This window comes from Lagenorhynchus albirostris, chromosome 13 (genome assembly GCF_949774975.1).
Source record: "Lagenorhynchus albirostris chromosome 13, mLagAlb1.1, whole genome shotgun sequence".
NCBI classification, from domain to species: Eukaryota; Metazoa; Chordata; class Mammalia; order Artiodactyla; family Delphinidae; genus Lagenorhynchus; species Lagenorhynchus albirostris.
This window is the reverse complement of record NC_083107.1, coordinates 25,849,610-25,860,425: the sequence shown is the minus strand read 5'-3', so window position 1 is coordinate 25,860,425 and position 10,816 is coordinate 25,849,610. Positions and strand designations below refer to the sequence as shown.

At 49.0% G+C, this 10,816-nt stretch overlaps 1 protein-coding gene across 1 annotated transcript; it reads right to left on the bottom strand.

Moving 5' to 3' along the window:
- Window positions 1-265: 265 nt before the first annotated feature.
- BOLA3 (bolA family member 3) lies at window positions 266-10,549 on the bottom strand. The gene is made up of 4 exons (XM_060169630.1): window positions 10,411-10,549; window positions 8,117-8,240; window positions 5,910-5,998; window positions 266-511 (listed from the first exon to the last, which is right to left on the bottom strand). Exons 1-4 carry the CDS (start codon window positions 10,462-10,464, stop codon window positions 446-448), a joined length of 333 nt encoding a protein of 110 aa, XP_060025613.1. The 5' UTR covers window positions 10,465-10,549; the 3' UTR covers window positions 266-445.
- Between the last annotated feature and the right edge of the window lie 267 nt (window positions 10,550-10,816).

Sequence of the window (10,816 nt, the reverse complement as noted above, 5' to 3'; positions counted from 1 at the left end):
GGGGGCCTGGGTTCAATCCCTGGTTGGGGAACTAGATCCCACATGCATACCACAACTAAGAGTTCGCATGCCACAACTAAGGAGCCCTCAAGCTGCAACTAAGGTGCCCACGTGGTGCAACTAAGGAGCAGGTGAGCTACAACTAAGGAGCCCCTGTGCTGCAACTAAGACCCAGCACAAATAAATAAATAAATATTAAAAAAAAAAAAGAAGAATGTTGCCTAGCACAGAGCAGGATTAAATAAATATTTTTGTAATGAAAAAATTTTTAGTTGTCTGTTGCCTTTAATTAACATCTAAATAGATATCATATTCTTCTATAATTACAATAGGGAAATGTCCATGAACAAAATAGATAAATTTTTTGTCATATGCCTAGGAAAGAATGGTGGCAATAAGATACATCCAAGGTTTCAGCAGCAACATCTACGCAGCCAAGGCGTGGTCAGTGTTTGGGGACAGAGGTAAATATCCGCAGTCCGTGCATACCTTTGATTTCTTCTTTTAGTGCCTAAGGAAGCAGAAGAGCATCATCATTGTTTTGTATTTGACACTGATTACAATAAGTCTCTATGGGAGTATTTTTATATAGCTCTATCTCTGTAGGAAACTTTGCACACACTTTCTTTAACAATGTTTCCTTTTTATTTTTGGAATCAGTATTTAAGCTGGCTCAAAAATCAAAAGGCATAAAAGGCATGCAGTAAAGTCTCCCTCCCACACCTGTCCCCCAGTTTCCACCTCCAAACCAAATAGAGAACTGTTGGTATTTTCATGTGCATCTTTGCAAGGATTTAAAAATGCATATTCAAACTAATATTAATATATATTCCATGCCAATAACTTTTTAAAACACAAATGATAGTATTTCAAACACAGTTCTGCACTCTCTTTTCCCCTAACACTGGGGATCTTTCCACATCAGGCACAAAGCATGCCCTCATTCTTTTTTGTATCAGCATAGCATTCCATTATATGTATCGTAACTTTTTAGCCTGTCCCCTAATGAAGAACTTTCAGGCTGTTTTTTGTGTTTTGCTATTTTGAGCAAAGAACAGCTGTTCTTTAAAACCACACTGGGAGTCCCCTGGTGGTCTAGTGGTTAGGATTCCACGCTTTCACTGCAGAGGCCTGGGTTCAATCCCTGGTTGGGGAACTGAGAGTCCACAAGCTGAGTAGCACAGCCAAAATTTTAAAAAATTACTTGAATAAAAGAAAATATATACCTTCATGTAAAAAAATTTTTTTTTAAATAAAAAGATAAAACCACACTAATCAGCACCAATTCCCCAATTTTACTCTAAATCAGAAAATAAAATTGTAAATTACGAGATTTGTTTAAGGTTACAAATGATGTCAGGGCCCAAGTGTAAATGGGCAACCACAATCAAATAGATATTTAGCTCTTGCAGTACCAGGAGACACACTACAGGACCTGAATGAGGCATGAGAGTCTAAGTTCTTTTATACTAGGCCCAAGACATCACAGTGGGGTAGACATTTTTTTCCAGTCTATCCAGCAATCTCCCTTCTCCCTTTCCACTTTAATTGTGTACTGCTGGTGGGACTACCAGTTGACCTGTACTGAGGTAGCTATGTGCCCCTGGACCAGCCTGACTGGTCCAGGGGAGGCACATGACTCAAACTGGGCCAATCAGAGTCTTCCCTGGGATTTTTCAGTGTAAAGCCTTCTCTCTTGGTCACCACAGATATACCCTGTCTTATTGCACTTTGCTTTACTATATTTTGCAGATATTGTGTTTTTTCACAAACTAAAGGTTTGTGGCATCCCTGTATTATCAGATGATGATTAGAATTTTTTAGCAAAGTATTTTAAAATTAAGATATATAGTTTTTTTTTTTAGACATAATGCTACTGCACACTTGATAGATACAATATAGTGTAAGCATAACTTTTATATACACTGGGAAACCAAAAACATTCATGTGCTTGATTTATCCTCATGGTCTGGAACCAAGCCTGCAATATCCCTGAGGTATGCCTGCATACTGGAATATTGTCACTTGGAGGCAACTTGGAGTCCTGTTCCCCACCAAGAAGAGAAAGCCCATCTCCAGTAGGAGAAAATGAGGCCAACATACAGAAACTGGAAGCTCAGAAAAAGAGAATATGAAAGAACAAGCAGATGAACTTAAGACCCTGAATCTAGATAATTTCATTACATGGGCCAATTAATTACCTTTGTTTGCTAATGCTCGTTTTAACTTTGTCTCTGCCACTTACAACAAAGAGAATACTAACACATGCGGTCAAGTTTATTGAGTCAGAAGGATCCTTAGAGATAATCTAGTCCTATCTCCATCTTTGATAAAAAAAAGAAATAGAGTTTATCCCTTGTCCAAAGTCAGCACGTGAGTAACAGCAAGTGAGATAGAACCTGAACCCAGGGAATCCTGACATCCTGGCCACCCCTGATGCCAGGAGCTGTGGTTGTGTTGGGAGCCAATGAGCTGCCCCACCATCTCCATATTCACAAATAAGCCCCTCAGCTCTGCAGATAAGCAGAAATGCCCCTGGAAAAAGCCTCATGTCACTGCTGCGAGAGGGAAACACAGCGCCCTGAGCCACATGCTCTCTGCTTTCTGCAGGCATGGAATGTTCCCTAGAGGCTGTCCCTGTGTCTCGGCCACAATTCTTAAAGCCTCTGTGGCTAGATGAGGGCCCAGTCACAGCTTCACATGAAAGACCCTGGACAGAGAAACCATCCAGGCTTTGATCCCTAAGCCCTGTGCACTTCCCCTTCCAGGGCCTTCTCCCCACTCTCTTGCAGCCCTCAGAGGGCTCCCCAACACAGGTCACAGGATCTTACAGCTACAGAGGGCCTTAGAGATCACTTGGGTCACTTTAAATAGGTCAGGAAACTGATGCCCTAGTAGGGAAATGACTTGGCCAAAGTCCCACAGTTTATAAGATGTACAGTAGGTAAACATTTTTCAGCACCCACTATGCCCATGGCATTATGCTGGGTGCTGGGGACACAAATGAAAAAGGCATGGGAAAATGATAAAAAAGGTAAGGAAAGTAACTCAAGCCCACAAGAAATGGATTCAGCACAGACTGTGATGGATGCTGCCAGACCACAAGCCAGCTCAGCGCTGCTGCGGGTACTGTTAGGAAGAAGCATTTGCTACCGCACTGGCCGTTTGTGCAGGAGGTAGCCCAGGAGCGGGACGGCCGGAGGTGCAGCAGGCACAGGGCCCAGGAGAGCAGGCGAGGAAAGGCTGGGAACCTGCTGCAATTCACCAGGAAAAGCCTGGCTTTGAGTCAGGCCCATGGAGGGGAGACTGAGGCCGACCACAAAGAGGATCAGAAATCCCAGATGAGGGTGGGACGGGTTCCATGGGCAACCAGGGTGCCCAGCGAAGGGTTCTGAGTAGGGGAGCAAGGGCAGAGGCACCCTTTGGGGAGGATGATGGACAACAGACAGGAAAGAGGGCAGAGAAAGGGAGAGGGCAACTGCTATTTACCAAACGCCCTTCCCATGCCAGCACAAGGCGGGCACGTGTGGCCAGCACCTCACGTGGTCTTCACCAACGAGGAATCTGAAGCTCTAGTCGCACTGTAACGTGCGGAGCTGGGATGGACCAGCTCGCCCGACACAGAGGGAACACGGCGCTTGCTCTCCTCTGTGTGGCTGCTCCCCAGGGCAGGGGCAGGATGGATGGGGAAGGAATCCTCATCATCCTGCCATCACTGGGGCCTGGCCCAAAGCATATGGCGGTGACGCCCTCTGCCACTGCCTCCTGCCTCACCCACCCCACGGCAAGCAGTGCTTGGCCCAGCAAAGCGGCTGCTATGGTAACCCAGGCAGTAGCTGCTCCAGGTTAAAAGTACACCAATGCCAGGAGGTGAATTCTCTGAAGTGGAAAGCCTTTCAGGCATTAAACATTTAATTTCTCTGTAAATCAATTAGAAAACCCAGGCCAGCTCTCCTTACTCTCTATAAACTCTCAACAAACACTGATTGAGCTGTTTTATGTACCAGGTCCTTTGTTAGGTGTTGGGGACACAGCAGTGAAGAAAACAGACCTGGGTTGTATAAGTGAATCACTCTGCTGTACACCTAAAACTAATACAACATTGTTAATAAACTATGCTCCCATATAAAATAAAAATTACAAAAAAAAAAAAAAGAAGAAAAGAAAAAGAAAACAGACCTGGACCTGGCCTGCATAGTCTGCTTCCAGGGCAATGACAGACAAACGAGCAAGGTTCTCCAGCAAGGACGGGGCCAGGGAAGGTACATGTTCAGTAGGGGCCCAAAGGAAACCTTGAGCCCAAGATGATGTAGGTGACATTCTCCCAAGCAGAGGAAAACTGCTGCCCCCTGAACTTGTGGCAGGTTCCTCACAGCATTTATAGGTAACAGTGATGATGATGGTGACAGCAGCTGACATTTATGAAGGACTTAGCATGTGTCAGACACTGTTCTCAGTGCTTTACATGACTTTACCACTAATCCTCAAAAGAGCCCTTTGAGGCAAATCCTATTACTCTCCCTGTTACAGATTAGGAAACTGAGGCACAGGGAGATTAAGTAACTTGCTCAAGGTCACACAGCAGAAAGTAGCAGAGCCCAGATTTGAAATGTGGGCAGTCCAACTCCAGAACCTGCATCCCTGTAACCATGGCTTCAGGCCAGGGGATGTGCTGTACTTAACAGCACCCCCAGGAGCCCAGTTGCACTAGGCAGCCTGAGTAGTTTTGATAACAAAGTCCTACCAGTTGGGGATGATCTGGGCCAGTTGGGTCTTCCCTGCCTTGTCTTCTACCTTGGCTCCAATCCCTGGGATCACATGGGGCTAGAAGTGCTTCTGGAGGACAGAAGTGGTTGCTGTTCCACCCCAGATTGCCCAGTCAGACCACCAGCACGCCTTAGGGCTGTATGTGCCCACATCCAAGTGAAGGTGGACTCCACGAGGAATCCAAAGATGGATCCAACAAGAAACCAGACCACAAAGGGCTCACAGGGCCAAGGGATGGAGGCAGGGACCTAAGTTTCCAGGACACAAGCCAGAAAAGCCTGGAGTCAGGCGGTGGAGGGCATTCATTCCCTGCCAGGCAGGTGGGAAGACAGCATTTGAGCCTGGCAGAGGAGTGAGGGAGGGGCAGCCCAGGTAGGAGGTCTGATCTGGACAAAGGTCCAGATGCATGGAGAGACCAATGGGCAGGGCTCAGAGGTAGACTCTAGGCCAAGAAGGGTGGGGAAAGGCCTGGAAGAGCAGTCTGGAACACCTGGACTCGACTTCCATGACCAGAGCTGTGCTTTACAAGTTAAACTAGTTCACAAAGTGCAACTTTCCAGAATGATGTCAAAAACACTGGCTGAACGGGGTGAGTTTATAGACATAGGCCCAAGGGTCAAGGCTGGAATAAATTCCAAGTAAAATAAGCATAGAAAATGAATACGTTGGGCCTTAGTCTGGTTTAATCTGATGTTCCGGACCCCTGCTGTTGTCACTGGGTCCAGGGCAGCTGGAGCAATTCTCAATCAGGCCATCCTTCAATTTATCCAATTTAGGACTACTTTAGTAGTCCTAAAAGAGGCTTAAAAAAATATTCAAATCTACAAAAACATATATATTTTAGTACTCCTGTGTTTACAAATACTATTCAATATGCAACAATAACAGTACACAGTAAACATCGGTAGCACTATACAGGGAAATGCAAAATAACTATTGGGTGGCTTGTTTTCAATTTTGAATAAAATTCATATCTGCCTACAATCCAATCCCAGATAGTTTGTTTATGTTTTTCTCAGATCCTGAGTCCTGTTCACATGATTGTGGTATTGCATTATTCTTTCCTAGGACTGGTGGTACAATACCATCCCCACTTGCAGGCCCTTTCAGATGCGGAGACCAGTGGCAAGGCCTCTACTGACCTGATTTACCATCTGGTGCTGTTGGACAGTTCTCTTCTCCTTAAATTCTTCTGATTCAATTTGAATTTCATACATGGCCCCACAGCCTCCTGAAATAAATGTGATTTGAAAGTGTTTCAATTATTAAGTTACAGCAGCCACAGTTCCTTATGTCCTTGAAGTAAGTACCACACAATCCAAAGAAGGTCTGAATGTTATCATTCTGTAGAAAGTTGCTAAGACTGTTAGAGGATCATGGCTTACAATCTGACCATGTCCTCCTCCTGGCAGGCTGCCTCAATCCAAAACATGCTCTTCCTTTTGTAAGGCACTTGCACTGCCCAGAATTTTGCTTTTGGGGTAGGAAAGATAAGGCACAAAACATGTAAAGCCTAGGAAATGTAGGTTTTCCTACTATTTCCTTTTATTAAGCCAGCAAATGCCATGGAAGAAGGTGGGAGGGACTGAATTTCAGTGCTCCACCTCCCAAAGGACTAGCAATTGGTATTTTTAAAAATGCAAAAACACACTAAAATGTGATTCAAAAACCACGTGCAATACTATCCAAAATAAAAGGAACAAGGAAGCGTGAGAGACAGGGACACAGCATTACAATAAACAGTGAAAACATGCTGGTCATGGAGCTGGGCTCTCCAGCGCCCCTGCTCTACAAGCAGCATTAAGGGTTTCCCCCTGGGCTGCGGCAGGGAGTGGGTGGCTGTCTGGGGATGCTCTCAAGGCAGAGCTTGTGTGGACCCATCCACCCCCAACCCGAGCTTTGTCTCCACATGGCTGGAAAGCTAGTGCTGATGACTGATGATAATAAAATGTGCTGCTCCAGCATGACACAAAGCGGCAAGAAAGAACTCAATAGGCTTTGTTAAGTTTTTTTCATGGGTTCTAGGAGGCTAAGCTTTGGCTAAACCAAGGTTCCTAGCCTTGATCCCCTTTCTGCACTCTACCCAGGGCTGGGCAGAGTGAGACTGGAGGTCAAGTTCCAGCTCTCCCCTAACTGGGCCTGAGGCAGGTACAAGACTGGTGACATCAAGACCTCAGCACTGGGACTTCCCTGGTGGCACAGTGGTTAAGAATCCGCCCGCCAATGCAGGGAACACGGGTTCGAGCCCTGGTCCGGGAAGGTCCCACATGCTGCAGAGCAACTAAGCCTGTGCTCCACAACTACTGAGCCTGCGCTCTAGAGCCCACAAGCCACAACTACTGAAGCCCACGCGCCTAGAGCCCATGCTCCGCAACAGGAGAAGCCACCACAATGAGAAGCCCGCCCACTGCAACGAACAGTAGCCTGCGCTCGCTACAACTAAAGAAAGCCCGCGCACAGCAATGAAGACCCAACGCGGCCAAAAATAAATTAAATTAAATAAATAAATTTTTTTAAAAAAAAGACCTCAGCATTGCCCTGGGACCCCTGCAGAGGGCTCACCCAACCTACCATTCCAACAGATCTTTAGATGGGTTAATTTCCTATGGTGTCCAGAGTAAAACTACTTTCTAAACTTTCTCCCTATCCTTGTAAATGTTATGTTCCCAGAGAAGCCAGTGAGCCCTCGAGCAATGCAGAGTGACAAAGACTGGGTCTGGGTGTGGGAGATGCCACCCCTGGCCAGCTCTTCCACATGTGTGTCTAGATAAAGGCCTTATCTTCCCCGTCTGGTGTGGGCAGAAGTTGATATCCCAGCCTGCTCCTAACTCACTGTCAGCCTGAACTTTGAGGTGCCAGCGGCCATCTGAGAAAGGCAGGGCCTGTCTGGGGCTGGTCACTGGGCTCAGGACAGAGTCTGCCCTGGGTTCTGGCTCTGCGACCTATGCCCTGTGAAGGGCTAGGCAGGTTCTTAGACCTCTCTGGGCTCGTCTTCCTGGAGTCTGTTCTAGCTCTGGCATTCTAGGGTGTCAGAAGAATGTGGGGAAATTAAAGTCTGGCTCATCTCAAAGTCAAATTAAAGGCTGTGGACCGGAGCCCCAGGGTGACTGAGAGAGACCTAAATCTGAGCTGCGCCAAGCCTGCAACCACAAGTCCTCGCAGCTCCCCGCCAATGTTTCTGCATCCCCACCTCCACCCTTGCAGCGGGAGAGGCCAAGGTCTATGTGTCTAAAAGCCACATGTATTGAGAAGCCACTGATGGCGAGTTCCATTCAAGCCTCCTGCCCTCTACCCCTCCAGCGGGTAAAATCTTACCAAACTCTGTGGGAAAGATGAGAGAAAACCTTACCTGAAATGTCAGTGACTTTGATAGCTGTAGCTTGAGGAAATTTTTCTTTGAGAATTTGGGTCACTTTGAGCTCCCCCTCAGTCTGCGAGGCAAACATACGCTGGGCACAGTGGAGAAGAGGAAGCTGCCACAGAACAGAGGAGAGTCACTGTGCAGGCCCCCCCTGCCCTCCCCTGCAAGGCAGGGCCCTGAGCTAAGTCAGGGGGACTGCATGGTGTCTGATGTCCATTTAAGCTCTCCAGGATGCAGAATAAACTTCTTTTGAGGGGGGAGTGGAGTTGTAAATAACTCACTTTGACTCTAGAGATAACAAGGGCCCCAACTTAAATCAACAAGTGTTTAACTCCTCATGACAGTGAGACACTAACATGATGACGGTTTAATAAGTGAGGCACCTGAAGCACTAAGTAATATGCCAAGGTTGGATCCCTTAATAAGATGCAGAGTCAGGAGAGGCCGGGCAGCAGCCTGGCTCAGGCATGCCCTGCTTAGGCCAGCATGCCACTGACCATGTACTGATGGGGCCAAATGCCACCCACCCTTTAAGCCTGATTAACATTCTACATTCTCTCCAGTGGGGTGTAACCCTGTGATCTACTGCTCAATAAGCCAGCTACCCTTTGCAATTCTTACTGGGAGAAGAAACAGAATTCTATTAAAGGACCTGAAGTCAGAACATTTTTAGATTATTTACCACTGACAGTAACACTCCCCCCTCCCCCAATGGCTACCCTAAGGACCCAGTGCTCCTGATGGGAATGTGTCTCAACTCTTATGGATGAAAGAGCACAAAAACATGTCAGCAGCCCCTTGGCTGGGCTGAGCACATGCTGAAAGGGGAGACTGAAAATAGAGCATGGCAGGCCTTCAGTGTCAGGCCAAAGATTTTGGACTTTGTTAGACAGGCTTCTTGGTGCCAAACTACCAGTGCCTTTTGAAGTAAGTCAGGAAAGATTCCCAGATAATGGTATCATTACAAAGGGAGTAGTACCAGGCATCCCTGACTGGAGGAGGAAGGCAGGTGGAGGGAGCGCTGTTCATCAAGTGCTGGTGCTGAAGGTAATATCCCTTCTCCTCCTCAGTCCTGCCCAACCTCAGGCCTTTTCTGACGGCCCAGAGCAGGGTCCTGGGTTATAGAACCTCAGAGCGCCTCCTTTAAAATGCCCTGTGCATTGACTCTTTCACCAATTGGTCTTAGAGGCCAAGACTAGGTCTGTCTTGTTACTGCAGTCTTCTAGAGCTGACCCAGGGCAGGCCCTCAGGAGGACTTGGGTTATGGATGAATGAGTGAATGAATGAATGAGCAGGGGAAGAACCACACGATTCAAGGCATATGTACTGGGCACCTGCAAAGAAGTCCTGATTCTAGCAGGCAACTGAAATGCAGGTCAGGAGAAAGATCTGGAGGGAGGCTGTCTGAGTGATGTATACAGGGACAGAATCTTAAGTTGTGGGCCTGGGTAAGACTGGGGGGGCAGGGGGGAATGGGACCTCCTCTGAAGACAGTGCCCTGGGGGGCAAAGGCAGAGGGTAGCCAGGTGGCACGCAGAAGCGGCAATCACTAAGGAGTGAGGGTGGTTAGCACTGCTGACTCCTTGGGAGAAGCCTTTTCCTCATCTCAGCTGATCTGCAGGCAGCGGCCTTTAAACCAGTAATCTACTGACAAAATCCCCGGAAAGCCGACTGTCCACTCTGAGAATCACCAGCAGAAGTGTCCTTCATGCCTGGGGGAGGCAGGTCCAAGAGAAGGAGGAATGTGAGAGGAAAGCGAAAGAAGTGGATGAAGTGAGGAAAGAATGAATCAGAAACGGCGGAGAGAAAATTAGCAGGGCGCGTGGTGAGTGCCCTCTGCTGGCTTCCTACCCCGAGAGTATGGGATTTGGGGAGGGTCGAGGTCACAGAAGCCAGGCGGACTTTCCGGAGCCCTGACCCAGCCAACAGTCCCCGGCACGCACGCCGCGACTCCGGGCTATGAGTCCCATGTCTTCGGCTCAGTAAATCAACATTGCTTTTTCCGTGCCCGCTGTATTATGACTACCTATTCCCCTCGGCCTCAACCCCCACTCCGTTCGGGAGCTCCCCCAGCACGCGCCGGGCTTGACACTTCTCCCAGTGCCCGTAGCCGGGCCCACTAAATGAACGAACCAACGAGGGAGTGAATAAGAGAAATGAAGGGCAGGCCCTGGGCCCAGCGCGCCTCCCTCGGTGGACCACTTCCGCGGCCGCGGCCGGCCCCGCGGTCCCAGCGCAGCTCCCGCCCAGGGGAGAGCAGCCCGGTCCCCGCCCGCGCTCACCCGACGGGTTCCGCGGAGCAGAGGCGCTGCCGCGGCCGGACTCCACGCCGCCATGCCCGGCCGACGCGGCCCGCCGTCTGAGGTCGCCTTGTCGCCCAAAAGACGCGGAGCCTGGGTCCAGGGCCGCCGCCGCCACGGGCTAGGCCGCCCCCTGCCGTCCGGAGGCCGCGAGCCGCCCCCGCACGCCCCGCCCACGCCGCCCCCCCACGCCCAGGGCCCTGTCTTCTGCCCTGGCTCTGGCACCGGCTTCCCCTGCCTCCCAAGGCTCTCCCCCAGCGGGTCCTTCCTCCTCTGCCTAGAAGACGGTGCTAGGTGCTCGGTCCTGCAGGACTTTCCCTCGTCCCAAGGACCCTGGGGCCCTAGGTGGAACGCCTCCATTCCAACTCCCCACCCGAAAACTTGCTGC

Excerpts from the sequence above, each read along its gene's own strand:
- BOLA3 (XM_060169630.1), bottom strand. The coding sequence starts at position 10,464 with ATGGCGGCGTGGAGTCCGGCCGCGGCAGCGCCTCTGCTCCGCGGAACC. Across the intron at positions 8,241-10,410 it reads TGCTCCGCGGAACCCGTCGG|CTTCCTCTTCTCCACTGTGC; the intron begins GTGAGCGCGGGC and ends GTTCTGTGGCAG. Across the intron at positions 5,999-8,116 it reads CAAAGTCACTGACATTTCAG|GAGGCTGTGGGGCCATGTAT; the intron begins GTAAGGTTTTCT and ends CATTTATTTCAG.